This window comes from Diadema antillarum, unplaced genomic scaffold (genome assembly GCF_040938485.1).
Source record: "Diadema antillarum isolate AM-2024a unplaced genomic scaffold, OU_Dant_1.0 seq00000169_RagTag, whole genome shotgun sequence".
Taxonomy (NCBI): domain Eukaryota; kingdom Metazoa; phylum Echinodermata; class Echinoidea; order Diadematoida; family Diadematidae; genus Diadema; species Diadema antillarum.
Window position 1 is genome coordinate 779,479 of NW_027271238.1, and position 24,518 is coordinate 803,996.

Consider the following 24,518-nt stretch of genomic DNA (forward strand, 5'->3'; position numbering starts at 1 on the left):
TTTCATTATTATTAAATTTCTCAGCTTTGCTGAAAGCCTGATCACTGCTTGATTACTAAAGGGGTCTCAATGCGTTTTCTGAAAGCAACACTGGGATAAATTAATCTCTGAAGTGCCGATAGCTCTTTATGTTTTTTGGGAAGATATCTCTTACCAGGCCCTGCTGTAATTTGCACAGGAGACATTTGAAACTAGAGAAGCACTCTGAGAGCGCAGACCTCTGCCAAGAAGCTAATTTCCATCAATGATCAAAATTGTTCTTCCATAGAGATCAGTGATTTCCACCCATACATGTGCATGCCGAGAATTTCCAATACTAGTATTGTAGTATAGATCAACCCTTAGCTGCGCAGTCCGCCTTGCCCTTGCAGAAACTAGAGCACGCATTTTAGTGCACGTATAAAGAAAACCTCCAAAAATGTGCAGCTTGAACTACAAAGTTCATTGACCCTACCTGCCAAAATATCGAAAATCCTTCATAAAATCCATAAAAATTTCTGGATCACTACCAAAATGTATTAAATCATATGTTCCTTGTGTCATTCTAAACCTTTACAGCAAGTTTCATCCAAATCCGTTTACAATTTTTTGAGTTATTTTGCACATGGACAAACAAACAAACCAACGGTAACAAAAACACAACCTCCTCCCTTGGCAGATAATCATCAGAGAAAATGCAGTTCATGTACAGACAATAAAGCAGTTATAGCCAAAATGCTGCCTGTGTGGGATGGCTAGGCAGGATGGGTCTTGCGTTGTCGTAGACACTCTGATCACGATGGTTCAATCTCAACTTCCCTGGTCACTCCGGCGCTGACCTACAGTGGACTTGACCTCTAATTTGTGACATCCTTCCCACTGCCGCTGGATAATGACATTATCTGGAGAGAGTGTAGAACAGGCTGATGCAGCTCATATCGTGTATGTATTGTTAAGGAAACCGAAAATCAACGCATTGTGGACTGCGAGATGTTGACATCATGTTGAAAGCTGTAGGCATGTGTCATATCTTTCCTCTTTTGTTTGCTACCATCCTATGAATCAAAACCACCAAATTCATGTTAAAAACATGCATCTAAATATATTTTAAAAATCATTTAAATTGTTTTGTCTGAATTATCTTAATTTTGTATTAATCACAGGGTTGAAGTGATGATCTGTAGATTTCCCATTTCACTGCATTTGTGATAAACAAGACATGGGAGGAAGGAAAATTCATGTTAAGAAGTGCTCTCCATGGGAAGCAGTGTTTTTAGAACCCTCATTCCCCACCCCAACCAACTGGAAAATCAATCTCATCATATTGTGTGTGAGGTTTGAATGTGATATCAAAATCACATGTGGCAAATTTCATCTCGAGCTAATTATGCATATGCCAGCATGAGGCTGAAAACACCAAATTTTCGTTCTCCTGCATACTGCAAAATACAAATAGGCTCAATGCCTGCATCTTGTCATATCTTGTCAAATGTGTGAATGTTGCACAAGCAATATAAAGCATTGATCATTGTGATATCTCTGTCACAAATCTGTCTAGGCTATGTTATCAGTACAGACCCAGCGGTGTCCTTCCAATTGGGGCTTCTGATATGTAGCTAATTAACCCTTTTTGTACTTCATTTACCGCTTGGCTCGCACACCGGAGTGCTTTCTCCAACAACTGGCACAGATACCTGGAAGCTGTAATTATCATTGAATAGAGATTACACTGTACCTTATCCCCAAACAGTCTTTATTGTGTCACCATTACGTTCCTGTTGGACTGAGGCATATTGCTACACCTGAGTGTGCTTGCTAACTTTACAACTAGGTCAAGTTTAGAAGTAGGCCTATAAAGTGAATGCTGATGAAAAGGCTTGGCAAGTGATGCGAAATGCATGGGCACAAAAGTGGTTAACAGTGGTGCTCATGATTATGGTGGCCAAGCTGTCTGAGTGTAACATTATATAGCCATTTTACCTTCCAGCATCTTGCCTTGCACTGGTAGAGAATCTTGAGATCAAAAAGTTGGATTCTTGGTTAGCCTGGAAAAGTTTGCATTGTACATGAAAATCATATTATTGGCTGTCCTTGTTATGTTGTTCAACATAGTTCAGTGGACCACAAGTGAGCTACAAATGTGACTTGTAAGAATCATAATGAGAAAGGAGAGCAAATGAGAAGTTGTGGCTGAGCCACTGTAACACACCCAGTCATACCATTAGTCTAACCTTCGTAGTAGTACAGTAGTCGTGTCGAAACACGTGCGCGCCAACAGGAGTGCACGCTGCTCATCCAGGGGAGTACAGAGTTCAAGGGTCACCATTCTGTCCTAATTTGACTTCCTGCCAGACGAAGTGGAGATCATTTTGTGAATGGAAAAACACTATCAGCCTGGTGCTCGAAGGAGACCTACATGTAGCAAGGCAATGATAAGATCTCAAGTTCAAGGGGCTAGTGGTGAATGTGGACTTTGGATCTCTCTACGCTTCTTGAACTAGTGATCAGATAACGGTCATTGTAGTAGAGAAGGCGGAAAAATGTATAAGTAGGAGTTCTGTATGAACTTGAGGTGGAAAAAATTGGGAAAATCTTTGATGCTATACTTACTTCAGCTAATGTTTTAGACAGTACTAGCATTGCTTTATTTTCGATGGCTATTGGTAGTCTGCTAGTGATTATATGAATCATGTTAACAAAACAAAAGTAAGGAAAGGATTTTCACATTTTTCATCCTTTTGCTGGTATCACAGTGTACAAAATGCAGGATAATTCCCAAGCCGCAAATCATTCCTTGCTAAGCATAATGTACATTATTGTGTTTAAGCCCAGATTGCATTTCCCATTGCACATCATGGGCAAAGTCCATTAACACAAACAAAAACTGCTACCACACAAGGGTCCTGTCTATCAGAAGGGAGTGGAGTAGAGGGAGAATATAGGTTGCTTTTATTTGAACTCCAAAATTTGGTGGATATTTTAGTATGGTATTCCCTTTGTGTGGGTGGTGTAAAGGCAGTCATACTATTAAAGTTGCAATTAACAATATTTCATCATAGGACAAACTACAGTATAAACTTATTATGCAGTCTCTGTTTTTGTGGATATAATGTAGATTTTGTTGATAATTCTCTAAAAGGGTACTGTGTTCTTGTTTCTCTTTTTATCAAACCATTAAAAAATTATGGATTCTTGTCTGTGGATGAAATATTGGTACGTATCTGCTGTAAGATCACCTAAATGTGTTCACACAAGACATCTGCTTTGTATCAGTATGTAATACCTGATAGCTTTTCCTACAGAAACCTCAATAGGCCTCAATAGCCTCAATAGGCACGGCGCATTGGTCGTTTATGTCCAACTTTCACGAAGACACAGTGAGTGTATTTCAAGGATTGTGTGCTGAAATGTGACACTCTGCCGCCCATACTGTTAAAGGACAAGTTCGCCTTCATAAACATAAGGATTGAGAGAATGTAGCAATATTAGTAGAACACATCATTGAAAGTTTGAGGAAAATCAGACAATCCGTTCAAAAGTTATGAATGTTTGAAGTTTTTGTGCAGTAACCGCTGGATGAGAAGACTACTGCAGTGTATGAATAACTTAGATGTCACATGCGTACAACAATATAAGGAAAATATAAAGAGAATTTCACAAAATTCCATCTTTTGACAAAAGTACACATTCCCCTGACTCGTTACCAACAAATGTTATGGGTAATATTATTCCCCCTGCCTTTTGAAACAGGCAAGTCAAGTGCTCTTTTATTATGCGAAAAAAGTGAAATATTTTTAATTTTCTTTTACATTTTCTTTATATTGTTGTACGCATATGACTCACAAGCTGTAGTAGTCTTCTAATCCAGCGGTTCCAACACAAAAATTTTAAAAATTCATAACTTTTGCATCGATTGTCCAATTTTCCTCAAACTTTCATTAATGTGTTCTACTAATATTGTTGCATTTTCTCAATCCTTATGTTTATGAAGGTGAACTTGTCCTTTAACTTCTGGCAATTACACTGTACTTTATACATAAAAAGCAATCTTGTATCGATTTTGAAATGATGCACTGCACATGTGACAGCTGGCAATACAGAAGTTGGAATTGGCATGTGATGGAATGATGATTTGAGATTGGATAGGAAGTAGGGTACATCATGTTTGTAGTTAAAGGACAAGTTCACCTTCATAAACATAAGGATTGAGAAAATGCAACAATATTAGTAGAACACATCAGTGAAAGTTTGAGGAAAATTGGACAATCGATGCAAAAGTTATGAATTTTTAAAATTTTTGTGTTGGAACCGCTGGATGAGGAGACTACTACAGTTTGTGAGTCATATGCATACAACAGTATAAAGAAAATATAAAAGAAAATTCAACATATTTTCACTTTTTTCGCATAATAAAAGAGCAATTGACTTGCCTCTTTCTAAAGGCAGGGGGAATAATATTACCCATAACATTTATCGGTAACGAGTCAGGGGAATGTGTACTTTTGTCAAAAGATGGAATTTTGTGAAATTCTCTTTATATTTTCCTTATATTGTTGTACGCATGTGACATCTAAGTTATTCATACACTGCAGTAGTCTTCTCATCCAGCGGGTACTGCACAAAAACTTCAAAAATTCATAACTTTTGAACGGATTGTCTTATTTTCCTCAAACTTTCAATGATGTGTTCTACTAATATTGCTACATTCTCTCAATCCTTATGTTTATGAAGGTGAACTTGTCCTTTAAGGGAGGAGGAAGGGACTCGTACACCTCTATACCCACTTCTGCTGCATGCAGCCCACAATGTGTGGAGGTGTGAGTGAACAATCCCTGTCAAGGGGGTGACATTGAAAGGAATGTTTGCTTAGGAATCTGAGGTATTTGTAGTCGATCGTGCATGAATGGTATTCATGTTTGTTCGTACCTGCCTTTGAAATGTTTGCATATGTGTAGGCATGCATGCTGATATGTAATGAAAGCAAAACATATTATGTGTTTCCCCTGTCAAACTTCTCTCAAATGTGCATTCAGAAAAATGACATTTGGAATATGGTGCTTTTCACTGATGGATTGATGTCAGTGAACAAGAAGAACATGTGAAATATTTATACTAGCTCGGGTTCATACAACCAGTTCAGGGAATTTTCATTTGTGTGTGTGTGTGTGTGTGTGTGTGCTTGTGTATGGTATTTTTATTCAACAGGTGTTTCTAGAGCAAGCAAACTTACAAAAGCCTGTAGATTTCAGACACATTTCAGGGATGGCATATTTATTGTTTTGCACACTCAGTCCTTGGTGTGGAAGAGCTAATGTTTGCATGGTGTCTAGTCGGTTTTACCACAAATGGTGAGCCAGGTTCACTCTCCACTTGTGTTATCAAGTGTATGAAGCCTGTTTGGGAGCCCCTGTGTAAACTTGGTACACAGAAATTACTCCGGACCTGTTGTCTTTTGCGGCGTTTGACACTGTTACGGCCAATAGCTGCAGAAAGGAATAATACATCAGTGTGAGATGTAACAAGGCTGCAAGTGCAGAGCGAGATAAAATGATCGTCATAAACTGGTGAGAACATTCTAATTGCTAATAGTCTTGTTTATCTTTCTTCTTTAGAGGAGTGAAATTGGTGGAATCACATGTTAGGACAGTCTAATGAGAAACCAGTGTCAACATTTGCATCTGCAGTTTTGAGTCAACTGTGCTGGAAGAAGTGATTTAAAACTCAGAATACTAGTTACCCAAAGTTAATATGCAGGAAGGATTTAATGAGTAGTGTTTGAACAGAAGACTTAACATTACTGGTAAATGTTACCGGAAATTCAGGAGGAACCTGTCTGACTCCAATGTCCTCCTTTGTCGTGTCCTGGTGATATTGTCTGTATAACATCTGTTGTCTAAGTTCCACAAATTAAATAGATAACCTTACATCTTGGCAAAATGGAAGTACAACGTTGCAAGCTGAACACTAAAAGTTGTGCGCAGTGCAATTGCTGAGGGAAATCATCGGTAGTCCCAACCCAGTGTGAATATCTCCCAGTCTTGGATGATAGCTATAGTGTGACCCTAGGTCCGACTCAGGAGCAAAAAAGAAAAATAAAACAATAAAAATAGATAAATAAAGTAAAACAAAACAAAGCAACCAAAAGACAGTCAAAAAACCAAAAACCAAAGAATAGATAAAAAGTCAATATTCCTTCCTTTTGTTGTCAAATGGGTTCAAAAAACATGGTTTGTATTGTTGTGATCTTCTATGATATATCTCCTCATGGTAAAAAGATTAAAGGCCTGCGGAGACATGTTGCTTTCATTCAAGTCAGTGTAAAAGAATTTGGGCATCACAGCTATCTGTAAAGTCTGCTTTGATGCATGTTATTCAGTGTTGAATTTCAGGATGTTGTAGGATCATTGCTATGTATTTTCTATGAAAATTTCTTTCTTTATTAATTTTTCTTGAGTTATTTTTAACATATTTATACAGGTGTGTGTGTGTGTGTGTATCTATTTATTTATTTTGTTAGTTATTTCTTCATTATTATTATTATTTTTATGATGAGAAGTGATATCTAAAACAATATAGCCAGACCCAGATACTGTAGTGTCCTGTAGCATCCTTATGATACCTTGCAGCTTGGTTACCACAGCGCTTTGCATCAATACCAGGGAGCTGCAGTGAGAGGGAAGGGGTGCATTATATGCATTCTCTGGCGAGACAAGACTAATCTTATTTACCAGGCAGGAGGTGTTGACTAGTCTTCTTCAGTAGGCCCAATCTTCACAACCATAACCAGACGTCACAGAATAGATTTGTCACTTTCACATAGATATCTTGTGTGATGTCTGCTCTCACTGAAAAAGAAATACATATGTGAATCAACATTACCACCATCAAGGCAAAATAGCGAATTGCAGTTGTTTGCATCGCGTCTAGTTTACTGTCAAAGGCACTGTCCCCCTTCCTCCGGTCATGGTCAAGTGCGTGTGTTCAGCCGGGAGTCTAGAAAGGAATTCAAAATACAGAGTGGCATCAGCTTACATGGAGCGTGCTGTAGAATGTAGCCTGAGCTATAACCTTTCTCTACACTGAAGATTCTATGTCATGTAGTCTTGTTTACCAGAACAATAATTCCTTTGTAAATCTTGCCCTTTTATGGAGCTTTTACAACCTACACCCTTTTTGTTTTACAAATGTAGCAAGAAACCTAAGCCAAGTTCACGCAACAGTCGAATAGTCTGAGTAATAGTGGTGCATGTGTATCAAGTATTTAAAGGAAAGAAACTTCTTTGTTGTATCAAGTGTTTGTTGTAGTCCATTAGATTAATCTCTATGCATGGCACTAACATTTTTCATGTGTACTTGTTTATTAGAACCAGCTGTAGTTACTTTCAAAATCTCAGAACTGTACTTTGTACTTCCATGTCCAGTCATTGGAAAATGTGTTGATAATGGGAAACTTTGTCAATGCAGATGGCCTGCAAAGAACAGATGGAACATTTTTTTAAGTTGACTGCTGTAAAACTTTAATCAGGATTCGGTCATTCCTTGGGCTGCCGAGTGTTGAATGGCATGCAACCTAACCTCAATTGAATAGATAAGAAACCAAAAGCCACTGAAATGTCTGTAATTGCAATGATGCAATTACCCTATACAGGTTATTGTGCTTTACAAACTGTGTTAGAGTATTGAGTCCTCTCTGGGGGTTGTGCTATTAACCCATCCACGTACGGGCCTCTGTGTAATCTGTAATATCGTGCCTGCCTAGTAAGTTGGCCATGAACTTGGGCGCGATCTTCCCTACGGCGCGATCTACACGCGAAGAGCATTCATACGTCATGGAAAAAACTGCCTGTGTCATTCCCACTAGGCAGGAGGGATGATGCGTGTACACTCGTGCTAATATGCACTTAGTTGACTCAATACAGCACTAGTTTATGTGAATTTTATAAAAAGAAATAATAAATTGTGCAGGAATTATGAAAAAATATTGTTTCTGTGTATTTCATTGATAAATCCTCTTCATTTCAAGCCATCTGTAATCACATCTTACCCACTTGCGAATCGACGTGTCCATAATGTCCTCGAGCCCCACCCCCCCGCCCCCGAGATAGCTCTGGAACATTCCATTCAATGACGGGGTTTTTATTTTGCAACGTTATCTAATAACTCTCATGTAAGCAAGTTCTTGCTATGGCTAATCTATTTTGTAATGTATCATAATCTATCTATGCTGAGATAGCCTAATTCAAATTTGCAGAGACACACAAAAAGATTTGTTTTACAATCGTGATACGTTCAACTACTCATTTACCCTGTGCTGAAATCCGCATGTCTGCTCCGCACATGTTATCGCTATCGCTCAAACTTCGATCGCGATGGCTTGTGTGTGTACACAGGTACACAGTGCTAGTGTGACGTGCATGTGTGGAGAAGCATGGGGCTGAGAAAACCCGGGACTCCACGTGGTGTAGTGAAAAACAAATCGGACGTTCGAAGTCGTACATTCAAGAGCTAAAACAGACAAATAGCGAATTCAAAGTCCACTGAAAAGGTCTTGACATTGTAATGTATGTTCCAAAATCATGTCTGGCTTAGTTTTGAGAGAATTTTCTACACGCACGAGATCAGGAATGAGATCGGTGAACTGGCTAACAACATGTGTACTGTGAACATGTGACTGGCTTGTGCACATGGCCTAGCTAGGTGATCGTGAGAGTGCGGCAAGAACGATAGGAATGCACCCGAGATGCGGTGTGTTGCAAATTCTTGGGGTGAAATTAGACTTCCTTGTTCAGCCCGTCTAGTATCTATATTTTTTTAATAATTCTAATTCTTCATAAAATCACGATAAAAAGACTTCATATAGTCATTTTACATTTTAGAAGCGTAATATGAAATATTTTGGGGTTTTTTTTTAGTCCAAGAAAAAAAATAGTTTGAATAAAAAAATAATAATAAATAGTCGTTCTTGACTCAAGTCTAATTTCCTGCGCCTTCTTGCAGTTACCCCGCAGTTGCCCATGGATACGATGCATAAATAATCAGCTGTTTACTGAGTCGTACTAGTGTACCACCCTACTGCTCTTGTTCAAATTGAGAGGATTGTTATTTTATCGGCGGCACTTAGTTTTATAACCTCATCCAATAAAAAGACAAATTCAAACATCAAATGGTGTGACAGTTTTTGTCAGAATTCCCTATCAATTTCAACTTGTTGCCAGGATAGTTTTCAGATTTCACTTGCTTCATTATCGAAGCTGTTTGACATTTGAAAGAACTGCTCCATAAGAAATCACCTTTCATTTGTTATTTATTTTCACAAACAAGTATTTTGGTCACTTGAATATTTCTTATTATTACTTCAATGTCATGATATTTCATGATGGTTATGTATTCTGTCTTTACATGGCAAGATGGGATTTTTTTTTTTCCATCCAGGGTCAAACTTCAAAGAAGAAAGTGACAGGAAGGAAACCAAAAGGATAGGGAGGAAATGAAAAGGATACAATGATCAGCAGGCTCTTTTTTATTACAATGGTGAATGCAGTACATCAGAATTTAAGTACAGTTCTAAATAATTTATCAGTTGAAAAATGAGCAAAGAAAATGGATTTCATCGAGTTCTAAATGAAAACTAAATTAGCATCGCCATTATGATTTAGATCTAGAACCTAGTGCTAGTACTACAGAATAGACCTGATGCAAACTTGTTGTCAAGCTTTTGGTTGAGTTTCTTCAGAGACACGAATTTTGGTAGCACAATACCCGAGTGAATAAGAAAAAGGAAAAAAAAATAAATACACAACTGTAATGCAGGTCTCTAGACCACTCCCGTGCACGAGCGAGCATCAGCCCCCGTTTCTTCAGTGTCACTCTAGCTCTCGTCATTTGCATTGGCCTAGGCTAGGTTACTCGTGTCGTAGTTTTACTCGCCATCATCAATGTCATACATGGTTACACAAAATAAATTACATCTTGCCATCACCTCAACCACAGCAAAACCCTGAATATCACTCCCATCATAGTCACTCTCAGCTCACAAAACATATCAGCAAACGATACAGACATCGCAGACCTAGCTAACTACTAGCTCTAAACATAGTTGTAACTACGCCACGTCAGACATTAGTTGTACACAAAAACGAAACGGAGGTGAAAAACTAGTAATGAATACACGAAGATCATCAACGATGGCATATTACCGTAGAAAAAAATACACAGAACATCTTGCACCCATAAAAAAAATCGAGGTAAAAAACTACGATGAGAAAAACTAGGGTGAAAACACGATGCTTGGAAGACGAACGATGAAGACACTACGGCAAAAATGCTTACACGGAAAACAAACGAGTGGGTACCACACAAGCTACGATGTTATGCGCACATACGTAGATAAGCTACATCGTGTTCAATCAAAAAACTCAACAAACACTAGGACAAAAACTCACCTCTAAATTGTTGCAAACGAGATAATCACTTAGAAAAAATGAACAAAACACTCTCAGAAGTACGATTGTTCTCTGAGAATGAAAGATATAGAATGATACGAAAGCAAAAGAGAGAAAAGAGAGAGAGAAATGGACGGGAAACCTAGAGAAGTTACCCACACTCACTAACGTAAATGGAATTCGACACACACACCCCTGTGCCCGCCCCAGCATAAGCATAGCATAGCAGTACACGTACACACACAAGGAGATATCGTCAAGCACTCTATGAGGAGATCGATATCACGATACCGCGCGTAAGAAATCACTGCAGTTGCTGGGGCAACAAAGATACATGCGCGCTGTAAACATGAATATTGATTAGTTTCTCAGCAGGCTCGAACCCCTGGCAGGTGTTTTGGCCAATAAGAGACATTCTAAAATATGTTTCTTTGCATAAATTATTTTTCTGAGTCCCAGTAAGGATCTCTGTGATTGGCTAAAATTATTCTACAGCTCCTGGCCAAGCCTGAGGTCCTAGGACGCCCTCTTTTGGTCATAAATAATAAAAACCACGTTTTTTTGTGGGAGCTGACGGGGATGGGTTAAGATTGTTTACAAATCAAATAGACTGTGTGGCTGAATGTATTAGAGCTCCATGCTTTTAAGCAGTTGAGGCACAAGACAAATTAAACTAGACTACAGTAAGTTATGCAGCTTGCAGGTATTGTGGGTAGCAGATTTTGATGCATTGTGCGAAGGCTCTGCCCCACATTGATCACATTAGATATTGTTTTTTATCAAGAGATTCATAAAACTATGGTATATCTCTCTACCGGAAATGATCTTAATTTGCTCAAGGATGCAGAATGCTCGGAGATCTTATAAAGCTGAACTGTTTTTTTTTTATAATGAATTAAATAAATGTCAGAGATACCCAGATATCTTGGAAGTATATAATTTATTTGCTCTTTAAAAATTGACAGTCTAAAAACACAAGATATCATAGGGGTCGTTTCAATATAAGTCATATGGTGACATCTCTACTCAATCATGGTCAGTATCAGGATGGTACATGATAAAGAGAGGAACTCCAACTGTCATTTTTTATTCTTCTAGCAACACCTTCATTGCCAAAAGAGAGCAAGAGGAACCTGAAAGGATGATGTGATTTCCCACTTCGTAGCAGGGAGGAAATTTGCTTGTGAATATCAATGTCTTGTGTAGTTTACCATCTCATGATGATTATAGGATTGGATTGGCATGCAAGGGGGTGAGTTTGCCTCAGACAAGCCTGTGGGTAGAGAATGACAGACCGTTGTATGTCTCCCTTGGCTAGATGGATCCCCTTAATAAAAAAAAAAAGACACGCACCTCTGCGGTTCTAATTATAGGTAACCCATTTATGTTGTGAAGGGTATCCCTTTCACCCTGCTCTAGCTGTGCATGACATGGCTGATTCCATCGTTGCTTGCGGCTGTGCCGATACACACACCTACGAGCTGCTCTCGCTAACGCACGCAGGGCTGCTCCACTACTCTGAAGGCTGTGAGCGAGTCTGTCGCCCAAGAACCTTAAACGGGTCTGGCTGATGAGCAGCATAAATCGGCCCATCTCGCGTGGCTGGACCAATGAAAGGGCATGGTCGCTGGCAAGAACATTCCGCCACAGCTAAGCTCCTGCTCCTGCTCCTACTCCTTTCTTCTCTTCTCTCTTGGTATCCTCCCACCCTCATGACCCATTTCCACCCCCTCCCCATCCCCCTATATCCCCCATGCCCCCACCCCTCTTTTGTCACTGACAGTCAACTCTATTGGCGTTGCGAAAGATGATACTCGTTAGATGCTTTGAAAAAATTGGTGAACCAAATTTATTGGCTGTGAAGTCTCTTTGAAAATATATTCTATTATAGACTTTTGCCAGGAAACATCAGTGGTAAGTAAACAAAGTTAACCACATGCATCTTTTAAAAAACACACAAAAAACACCTCAATTTTTTTTCTCCTGTCATGGAAGTTCCATGTAAAATGAATCTAATTAATTAGATTATGTGTGTTCTTGTCAGTGCATACCAAATCCTGTTCATGTGTGGGCAGTGGTTTAATTTTCCAAGGATCAATGTTTTGATGATGAGTGTTAAGTAGCACATCCCTCCCTTTACAAAAACCGCTCTTGTGTTTGTTCAGGATCTATGTTTAAAACTGGAGCTCACTCATTTTTACAAGTCATAAAGTATCTAGCTTCAAAATCAAAGAGTAGCTTGTAGCAGCCATTGTCCATTTTGTAGTGGGCAAACGTGACAAAGATGCCTCTGACTAGTCATGTGTTTTGACTGAAATACCATGGTAGTGGTTTTTTTTTTCTGTATTTGACATTTGAGAGGAATATTAGAGTACATGTGCTGGAATGTTTCTCATTCAGTAGGAGTGTTGAATAAACCTTGAACATGTGCATTAGCAGAAATGAATATTTGAGAAAGAGAATGATATTTGATATCAGAGGGATGTAGCTGAGGCAATGCTTGTACCATCAGTATAGTTTCTCATCTCTTATTGCTCCGATGGGTCACCGCTGTTTCTTCCACTGCTCAATGCATGTCATCCTCTACATCTCATAGCATACTCACTGTTGTGCTCCAACTCTGGATCCACGGCATAGTCTCGCATACCTCAGACCCATTGCTTCTGCAGCTTCACACCTTGTGGCAACCCACATAATCACATCTGTCGTCATACACCCAAAAATGAAACAAAACGAAACAAAACAGTGCACAAGGAAAGAATGGTTGCGTGCAAAAAACAATCATGTGAATGGAAATTTGTCTGGAGGGCAATGCCCCCTGGCAGCAAGCCAAATGAAGATGTTATGGCAGCTGACATTTATGCTTGTCCTGGCACACCCATTAAGCTGGGGGCACTTTCCGTTTTGAAAGTCCCTCAGAGAGAAGAGTGAGATCTGCATCATGTGGTGGCATTGAGGATGCCTAAAGAGCATGAATGTCTATTGATGATCGAATGTAACGGAAGGTTAATGATAATCTCATACCGCATGCCGTTGTTTGAATTCTTCATTGTGAAGATACTCAATCATACGTCCAGAACCACACAGTGATAATCATTTGGCAAGAAGCTTTGAGGGAGATGTTTATATAGGGGTCAATCCACGTCAAATCATCCAATTTTCGGAAAAGTTGTCACCCGACCCCCTCCGATTTTCTTTAAAATCGCACCAAATGTTCCCCTAAGTGTCTGACGGAAAATCCCAAAATATTTTGCCCCAAGGTCAATTGGTTGCTAAGATACAGCCTCACATAGCAACCGGTGCGCATTCAGAAAAATTAGTTAAAAGAAAATTAGGCATTTTTGATTGATTGTGGTGGCATGGATATTTATGCAAAAGTGTTCATTTTCAGGAAATTGAGAGAACTTTATAGTCTTTGCAAGAAAAACTGACTGTGACGCGAAATTGACTTTTCGTTAACATGCACGAGGTCACCGAAAATGGTGTTAAATGTTAATTTCCAAAATTTTGATGCATATTTAGAGGCTAATATCTTCCACATTTCATCACCTTAGGTTCTAATATATTATGCTGTTGAAGGCTTTGACTTGCTCAGTAATTTTGAAAAAAAAAGGCGCATTCATACCCACCGTTTTTACGGAGAGCGCCCTCAAAGTTGACAAAAATGAAAAATGTGCCAAATTCAAGGTCACGGATCACCCTTCGTCCCACCTAGGAATGGCACCAATTTTTGTGTATTGATAGACATTTACCTATATTATCTTGGGTTACCAAAGAAATTTTGCTCCCGAAATGTTCAGTGGCAAATTTACCCTACCGAAAATGGTCGTAAATGGCCAAATTCCCATGTAATATCACATATTGGGTTTAGAGGACATTTCAAATGTCCAGGCTTTCAAGATAAAAAGGCCTAGCCCTGTGATATTTGCAGTAGGGATAGTCTGTTATACATATTTTAGTAATATACACCACAAAACACTTTCATTACATAATAATGACCTTGAAATTTAATCCAAATTTTGATAAAAACAATAAATTGCTCCATTTTCCTCATTGCACTGCATACAATATTATGTATTACGTGTTTTGTAACACTTTTCACAGAGCAATATTTCAAGAATTATGAAAGCTGACAGCCTACCACATTAAGGTTCTAAAGTATTTGTGCTCTTCTTTCAGATTTTGTGTCAATTTGATCATGAATGTTATACCCTTGACCTTGAAGTGCTTCTAAAAATAGCTGTAAATTTGTTAACTACAAACCTACACACATGACAGGTGTATTATGGCATGCTATATCTTGTGATTCTTTCACAAACACAAAAGCTTTTTATGGTGTAAATGTATATACTGGAATTAATCTATACATGCTTGCAAGATATGTTACAATCAATTACTTTGTTCTGATAATGACCCTCGATTTATGACCTTCAAAATCATGAGAAATGCCTATTCCTCTCCATAAAGACCTGTATTTAAGTACGTAATAATAGTTGATAATTATGGACATTGCGCCCAACATAATAAGACTCTTATTCTAGCCTGTGAAATGCACATTAAAAGGACTGAGAGTCTTCTTTTTCGGGGGATTTGTTCTGTAACTTATGAAAACTTCCAAAATCATTTCAATTCTTATGTATTTTCTACATCATAACCATTTTTTTTTTATTGGAAATTGTCACAGCCCACTTTTCTAACATAACTACAATAGAATTAATCAATCAAAGTTATAGATAGTAAAAATGGTCAAGTTTTTATGAGTTTCACCACAAAGCACTGTTTTCCATAGGAAATGCACACAAAATCACAAAATATTACTGTCCCCTTTTTTGATTGAAATTGAGGGTCATTGTCAGAACAAAGTAATTAATTGTAACATATCTTGCAAGCATGTATAGATTAATTCCAGTATATACATTTACACCATAAAAAGCTTTTGTGTTTGTGAAAGAATCACAGCTTAGTATAGCATGCCATAATACACCTTTCATGATTGTGTGTAGGTTTGTAGTTAACAAATTTACAGCTATTTTTAGAAGCACTTCACGGTCAAGGGTATAACATTCATGATCAAATTGACACAAAATCTGAAAGAAGAGCACAAATACTTTAGAACCTTAATGTGGTAGGCTGTCAGCTTTCATAATTCTTGAAATATTGCTCTGTGAAAAGTGTTACAAAACACGTATTACATAATATTGTATGCAGAGCAATGAGGAAAATGGAGCAATTTATTGTTTTTATCAAAATTTGGATTAAATTTCAAGGTCATTATTATGTAATGAAAGTGTTTTGTGGTGTATATTACTAAAATATGTATAACAGACTATCCCTACTGCAAATAACACAGGGCTAGGCCTTTTTATCTTGAAAGCCTGGACATTTGAAATGTCCTCTAAACCCAATATGTGATATTACATGGGAATTTGGTCATTTACGACCATTTTTGGTAGGGTAAATTTGCCACTGAACATTTCGGGAGCAAAATTTCTTTGGTAACCCAAGATAATATAGGTAAATGTCTATCAATACACAAAAATTGGTGCCATTCCTAGGTGGGACGAAGGATGATCCGTGACCTTGAATTTGGCACATTTTTCATTTTTGTCAACTTTGAGGGCGCTCTTCGTAAAAACGGTGGGCATGAATGCGCCGATTTTTTTCAAAATTACTGAGCAAGTCAAAGCCTTCAACAGCATAATATATTAGAACCTAAGGTGATGAAATGTGGAAGATATTAGCCTCTAAATATGCATCAAAATTTTGGAAATTAACATTTAACACCATTTTCGGTGACCTCGTGCACGTTAACGAAAAGTCAATTTCGCGTCACAGTCAGTTTTTCTTGCAAAGACTATAAAGTTCTCTCAATTTCCTGAAAATGAACACTTTTGCATAAATATCCATGCCACCACAATCAATCAAAAATGCCTAATTTTCTTTTAACTATTTTTTTTGAATGCGCACCGGTTGCTATGTGAGGCTGTATCTTAGCAACCAATTGACCTTGGGGCAAAATATTTTGGGATTTTCCGTCAGACACTTTGGGGAATATTTGGTGCGATTTTAAAGAAAATCGGAGGGGGTCGGGTGACAAGCACTGGATGATTTGACATGGATTGACCCATAGAGAAGTGACTTAAAAAACAACAACAACACACAACAGCCACCAACGAACAAAACTGAACATGTACAGGAACAGATCCTGCCTCTGTATTGATGTACCAGCTATAGAAATATAGTGCATCTATAGGAGATTATATATTTCTTCATAATGGAAGGACTGTTGCTTTTACCGAATATCAGAAAGTACAGGTGTTTTGAGCACATTGATAAATCTACTGCTTCCAGTTTTTCATTGTTTTCCATCAATGGTCTGTGTATGCAGACTATGCTTACCTGGGAAAAATCTCAAGCTGATTGCTATGCCTCAGTACTGACAAGCCATGTATACCTGTAATGCCCAATTGTGCTGTGTAAAATCGTCATCTGTGTCACAGACTTGGCTCAGAAACATGAATTGACACGAAGATAACTATCTTTGTGACAGGAATAAAAAATAAATAAATAGATTTTTAGAAAACAGAAAAACACTTGTCAACAGAATGATTGCTTTATGGTTTAAAGATAATATATATGGGTATTGACATTAAATTGTACAATGTTAATTGTACTCTTATAAACTACTACGAATTAGTAGATGATCATTTACTTTAATTGGTGATCAATAAAGCAATGATGTACATATAAAAATAATAATGTCACCCACCCAATAGATCAATGGTATAAGTCCTTTGCAACTTTGATTACCTACAAATACATGCAGTCAGTCATTGAAGACAAGAGTACTTTTCCTGTGCAAGCTTTCAATGCCTGTAGTCAGCAGTAGCAGTAACAGTAGCAGTAGCAGTAACAGTAGCAGTAGCAGTGGCAGCGCAAGTTGGTTAGCGGCAGAGAGCCACTCCACTGCAGCCAGCGTGTTTTGTGATGGGATGGAGGAAGAAAAGTATGCGCCGTGAATGCGTGTCCTTTAGCACTCGGGGGTCATCCCACGCAGGCGCCCCATTGCCAGAGCTCTTCCTCGGCTGCTAGGAGATAACAAGGTGTACAGTGCGATCTGGGCTGTCTTGATGACGGGGTGACTCGAAGCATGTGGGCGATGTGAACTGCATCGCTCCCAACCCAGTGAATCTTCAACTTGCTATCATATTGGTGGGGATAATTAATGTACTATTTGTTTTGGGAAAGCAACTTGAAACAAAACACACCTAACATAAAACACTGTGTTGTATCCTAGGTATACCTGCCTGTATTTGAGACAGTTGCATGTAATTTCTTATGTATCAAACTCTACAAAGGGGATCAAGCCTTTGGTTTCTTTGTGAACTCCCCGACACATTTTACTCTGTATATATTTCTATTTTTATGATTATCAATAAAGTGAATTGAATTGAATTGAACAGTAGCACTAGTTGCGTCTCTGTACCTCGTCTTAAGGAGAAAACACATCAGAAAGGTGATGTGTTTCTTATTGAGTAGAAAGAACAATAGCAAAAGATATGAGCAAAAAATCAATAATACTTTGAGCATGGCAAAATGAAAACTGAAGAAAGTGCAGTATTTAAATGCCATTAGAAAAGCAATTATCTTAAACATGATGATCTTTAAAGACCATAATGGGCCATCTTTAATGCAGCTGATGATGCTACCTTCGTGTAACTATATTACTACATGTAATGTTACATTCATCGGAAAGAATCTATCCTTATCTTATCCTATTTTATGAATATCCTTATCTTTTTGTTTGTATTCATTGTCAACATAATGTCCTGATACATTATCCATGATGAAGGTTCAAGTCAAATGCTCTGTAGGTCGGTATGGAAACATTTTGATTTGAGTTTCTGTTTAATTTTTGTATGATGCACATGAAAAAAAACAAACACATATATAAAGATGTCATGATTGCATATTAAACTGAGGCAGCTATTTTAAGATTCCACAGGAACCCTTCTTGGTGATTAACCAGTGAACGACATTCACTGCTCACTGTACAAACTTAAACAATAATACTTTTGTATATTTCATGTAATGTGAGATTATTTCATCATAGCTCATGCAGTGTTTACTGGTCCAACAAGTGCAAAGAAGTACTTTTAGTGCTTTAATGCTTTAATGGAACAACCAACTGAGAATATGTGATGGATCTTTACTGGGAGTATCTACTTTGAGCCCTGTCAGTGTTGTCTGTGATATTACATGCATACACACACACACACACACATGCACGCATACCACAAAGAAAAAGAAAGAAAGAAATATATGTATTGTGTATTTTATGTACCAAGAGTTATCTGTTCTTATGTGTCATTGCAAAAGTAGAAAGTTTAATTATAGCACAGTTGTTCTGCATCCAAGGTCCAGTAAAGGAGTTCAGCAGCGGTTATTAAATGTGAACATTGGACTTCCTTTCAGTACAGTGGTATATCAAGTCATACAATTGTATGAAGCATGCTTGTAAGCATGGGGAGGCTGCATGGTGGGAAGGTTGGCCTGCTTGAGTCTTCATTCTTTGACTCAGAGGTTCAGGTACAGTGTATATTCATGGGAAAACCATGACTAGTGCAGGCCTGCTAGAATGGAATCGCCTGTCAGCGAATTTGTGCACTAAAGTGGATGCTCATTGGCAACGTTCAACTCCAGTTGACATTTTTCGGCTGTGCACGTGTGTGCTGCGTATAAAGCTGTATGCAATTTATTATGGTGACTCCCTAATATGATGTCCGAGTCGGGCCCGCCTTCCCATTGCATGGTCACTACTGGGTCTTTAAAGATAAAAACCCCATCCAATGCTTTGAACATCCACCATCAAATTTTTCCCAATCATGCCATTTGGTACAAGATTCCATAGTGTAAAGCTCAAACTTCCCAGAGTTTTTAATGATAACAAGTCAAAGGCTTCCCAGAAAGGCATAGCCTATTCCTGTCACTTATTCCTTGCTAAAACTGTTGAAGACCATTCACCTGGATTCAGATTCAGACACAGAAGGCAAAACCCTGTGGTTAATGCGGAAGCATCGCTGCTATAAAGGTTTTATGCGGACAATAACTCAACTAACATTTTCAAGTGGTATAGAGTGCAGCTAAAGTTTTGCACGTACACACGTGCATGCACAAGGAATTAAAGCCCCACATATGGTATTGAAAGTGAAAATAATGTTTGGAGAAGAATGCTCAAGTAAGCTTTGTCAACGTGACTCAGTGAACATCCATGTTTACATTCCTACATTACACAGGCAAGCAGAAATTATACCAAACCAGTAGAAACTTGATTAAGATCTGCGTGGTGCAAGTTATCATTTCTTTTCCCTGTGGTGAGATGACATACTAATGCAGTAATGTTCGTCATGATAGTAGCTGTACTGGTTGCATGTATGGATGAATCTTAAGCCAGGGCATTTCCAAAGATATTTTACCCACTTACCAGACTGGGCATGAAGGCAAGGGCCTCAACACCTAGAAGGCAAGTACCCATTTATATCATGTTGCCCCACACAAGTGGGCAAGTGGATTTGTCATACCTTGATAAGCCTCCATTTCATGCAAAGTGATGGGAATGAAATTAGTATTGAAAGGGGAATGAATGATGGTGATCATGGGTGTTAATGACTTCATAAAATGATAAGTGAGGGCGATTCAAAACCCTGCCCTCCTTATCCAGAGGTTATCCAACCAGCTTCCGAATGCTCCAGTGTACACCATACAAATTGTACCTGTCCCTACTACACGCTATTCATCCCCACTTCCTATACATGCTTATTTCACTTGCCAACGCTACCCATCCACATTTCTTCCTGGTCACTGAGCCTCATTGCCGTGGTTGGGAGATCCTGCGTGGATCAGACCGGGGATTGCTCCACATCATCAGACACTCGTGCGGAGGACATCCCGTTCCCATAGCGCGCATTCCAAGCCATCTCATGCATCCCGCGTTGCCATTTACTAAATGAGACTTATTAAAGAGTGAGGTCACGAAGGACTGTCCCAGCTGAATGGGATTTGTTAACAGACCTCTCAATGTGCATCTACTGTCCCGCTGGGTCTGCCATTCTGGTTTCTAGTTAGCAGACTCATTCTGCTCACCTGAGAGTGAAAGATGAAGATTTTAACAGACTAGCACATTTCATAGATTTATGAGAGCTGTCCCATCTATCATTTGTCTTCTATACTGCTCAAGGACCAAAGTATGTCATGTCGAACTCTTTGTGTGGCTTATATGGGGGAAAAGTACTAGAATCAAATGTAGTAATAACAAGCTCATGGAAACGACAAAGGTGAAACTTGTGACTGTGTTGACAGTTTGATGACATTAATTCACAAGCTCAAATCCAATTCTGTTCAGTTTCAGTTTTATTGTAAAAACACCAAATAAAAGTCCGAAGACTAACCATACTTGGTTTACCTCAAATTTGACAACAAAATGAATAATTCAACTTTACAGGAGGGAGACACAGAGAAGGAAATACACCAAACTGACACTTTACACAAATAATTCATATTGAACCCCCCTAAATTCATCCTAAACCCTAACCCTAACCCTAACCCCCCCCCCAAAAAAAAAATAAATAAATAAAGGAAATAAAATAAAAATTCAGAGGCTTACAAAGCGATGTCTGAAGTGCAGGCAAGAGAGTGGTGGTGTATTAAAAATGATTTTACATTTGTTACAGGGCATTGAAGTAAAGTAGAAATGTGTAGTATTTGAAAAAAAAAATAGATGAAGGACATTTACTTGTTGATATTTCTTCTGTAGGATGTTTTTCTGTTTTCTGTTTGTTTTAAATTCACCAATACTCAATAGATTATGTCAGCGAATTATGTCAGCACAGAAAAAAAGAACAAGTTATGACATGGCCCAACAGCTAAGAGGAATAGAAGATTTTAAAGGGTGTGTACAGTTCTGGTCGAGGTGAAGATTTAGCTTTTAACGTTTTGTGAGATATTCAGAAACCACTCTATGAGATGTCACAGAGCATGCAGTTCTAAGGGGTATCAAAAGTTGATTCGATGAAAATCGGTTTTGAAATGGCTGAGGTATCCAAAAACAAGGTGAAACAAAGAGATACTAATAAAGTTGTGGCATGTCACCTTTTATATTAGCACTTTTTTGGATATCTCAGCCATTTGAAAACCAATTTTCATCAAATAAACGTTGAATACTTCTTAAAATTACATGCTATTTCATATTACATAAGAGGCTTTTCATTATCTCACTTACAGCGCTGTAGGAATGTTCAAAACATGAATCCCTACCTCAACCAGTACTGTACAGTCCCTTTAATGTCAGAATGGAATGCCTTCCTTTCAACCATTTTTAATCGTTTCCTAATTTTAGCTCCTTTTAGACCTTTTTACAGATGCCCGTTTCCTGTATTTTTTTTTTCTTAAATGCTATCAAAGAAAATGCACTGCACATGATGTATTAAATTTGTAGCATTCTAAATCTGAAATGAAATGTTCCTGAATTTTTCTTCACAGAGGTTAAGAGGTCTGAGAACCCCAGTATGTTGTTCTTTGATTCTATTTCAAGGACCTGAAAAGATATTTGATGTTTAGGATGTAGACTTTGCTCTCTCCTTGTAGTGGAGATAAATCAGCGCCGCAAAATTAATTCTCTGTCAATACATAAAACACTCTCGGTATCCATTATATACATTGTGCATAATCAAATATAATGTTTTTAGACCCCGTTGGTGTACATAGGTTTCTTCTTTTCGTTTTATGTGATGCAGTAACTCGGCAGGTTATGATGGTGGATCAGAGGTGAACAGTGAGGGCTCATCGATAGACAGTGGCCATGGGTCCAGGGACTCCGGGGCCAGTGCTAGCCCGGCTGCAGTGCCCCAGGTGCCCGCCATGAAGGAAGCTCCCGTGGTGTACCAGTTTGAGTTCCCAACCAAGCTGTGTGGAAGGCTCATTGGTAAAGCGGTAAGTGGATTAGGTAGGGCCATGTAATCAGAGAGGCCAGACATCTATAATGTAGTCTTCTGTGCATACGTACAGACATCTTCAAATAGCTATGTAGTTGGGATTGAGATTGAAATTGCACAAAAGATATTTCTGATTGTATAGTTAAAAATTGGCAAATACCCCTAGAAAAAACAAATGATACAACTAAAAAAACACCAAAAAGGATTTGCATTTTTACTAACCCTCATAATTTCAATAGGCACTCTTTTGCCATTTGCCAAGATCTGCTTTGATTCTTGTGTTAGTTAGTAGACAAATATACTTGGCCTTGAGAGTTTCTTGTTAAAACTATGGGCAGAGGTGACTCAAAAAGAACTATTCACTGAGGGGCGCAGCCCCGAAGTGAATAGTTCTTTTGTAGGCACCGAGGCTCATAGTTTTAACAAGAAACTCGAAATTAGGCAAAGTATATTTGTTTTATATTTTGGATCAAAAATTCCAACAAAAGAAGGGGAAATGGGGGTAAATGCAAAGCGAGAAATCGCATGGTGGAAGTGATGTTGTGAAGAGATCCTACATGCAGCAGCGCACAGGGTAAAGCAACGCGCAATGTCAGAATTGTTTTTATGACGTCACAATTATTCTGTTAGATATTGATACATTTCACACACTGACGCTTTGAGCAGTGCGCAATGTCGAACTACATTTGTGACGTAACAATCGCTTGAATAGAAATTGTTACATTTTACAGAGTGACAGGTAGAGCTGCGCACAGTTTCAGAATTGCTTTGTGACATCATTTTGCAAATAGTACACTATTTGCAAAATGTCGTCATAGAAGTGACGTCATTTTGCAAATAGTACTTATGGAGTGTCAACTTTCTGACATAGCTGAAAATACCTGTAATCACGTGAAGCCCTTTCAACCAATCACCAGAGGATACATTTTTTATCCAAAATATAATCTCAGATATACTGTATTTTCAACTGTGAGGCTCGCATACGGCTAAAGAACTGAAGTACATTATTTTTATGATCCCCCAGTCAAACTTTGTCACTGGTAGCCATGTGCTACAATGATGCCGCCAAACTGATAGTAACTATGAACTGAGAAATAGTATGCACTCATGTATTATTTAAGGAATGGGGTAAAGCGACTGTTTGTTCATTTTTATTTTAATGTCAGTACTGAAGAGCATAAATGTGTACCGTAAAGTTCCGTGTATAAGACGCACCCGTGTATAAGACGCACCCCTAATTTCGGACCTAGAATTTAAAAAAAAAACAAACACGAAAATGTCCACGCAAATATTGCGTGTGTCATACATATTATTTCAGCTCAAAATTTCCCTAGAATGCAGCATGTATTTGCTCTGTTTTTCGTTTCCTTTTATATTTTCTTTTAACGGTATTCATCGGACATCAACAAAATATGGAAGACGCAAAATGCGAGACTTGTCTCGGTACTCACTTGCTATTGTTTCGCCTTTCAATCGTGGTACATGTGTCATCATGCATATCGTACTCATGAGTGTACGGTACGATCTTTGCTGTCATACATAGCAGAGGGTGTCTCGCATATTGACACATGTCAGACTGGAAGGTTCATTACGAAAAATAAGAAAAACATCAACAAGTGTAGCAGAGGGATCATACGGCAAGACGTACGGTGCGTACGGTAATTACACTCATGCACTGTTACCAGTAACATGTGTGTCTCTTGTACCATGCTTGTATGCACAGTGCTAGCCTTTTGTAAAAGGCAGCTATAATTTCAGCACACGCACACAGAGAACAATGGACTTGCACACACAGCGCGCAACGGGCAAGCGCGCTTCGATCCGATCGCTGTGTGCACGCGAGTCCATTGCAAAAGCCTCTCTGCAGCTGCTGCCTTTGCCAAAGGCTTGCTAGCTAGCTAGCTAGCTACAGTCTAGTGTAGCTATGCTATCCTAGCTGGCCTCGCACTCGTGAAATGGAGAGCAAATGAACGACATGGATATGCATGCATGCTTCACATATGGTGACATAGTGTCGATCCTACTCCGTATTTTACAGCTTTTGTCTATGGCCATATTGATACTAGTACATTGATAAGTTTTACGGTATCGGTAATTTAGTAATGAT

General features: G+C 38.5%; 1 protein-coding gene across 1 annotated transcript in view; it reads left to right on the forward strand.

The window, feature by feature from the left end:
* LOC139728212 (uncharacterized) overlaps positions 1 to 24,518 on the forward strand; it is a 58,054-nt gene that overhangs the window by 23,719 nt on the left and 9,817 nt on the right. The window contains exon 3 of the mRNA XM_071639177.1: positions 22,214 to 22,409. Coding sequence (XP_071495278.1) covers positions 22,214 to 22,409 — 196 coding nt within the window. The remainder of the gene's footprint in view (positions 1 to 22,213; positions 22,410 to 24,518) is intronic.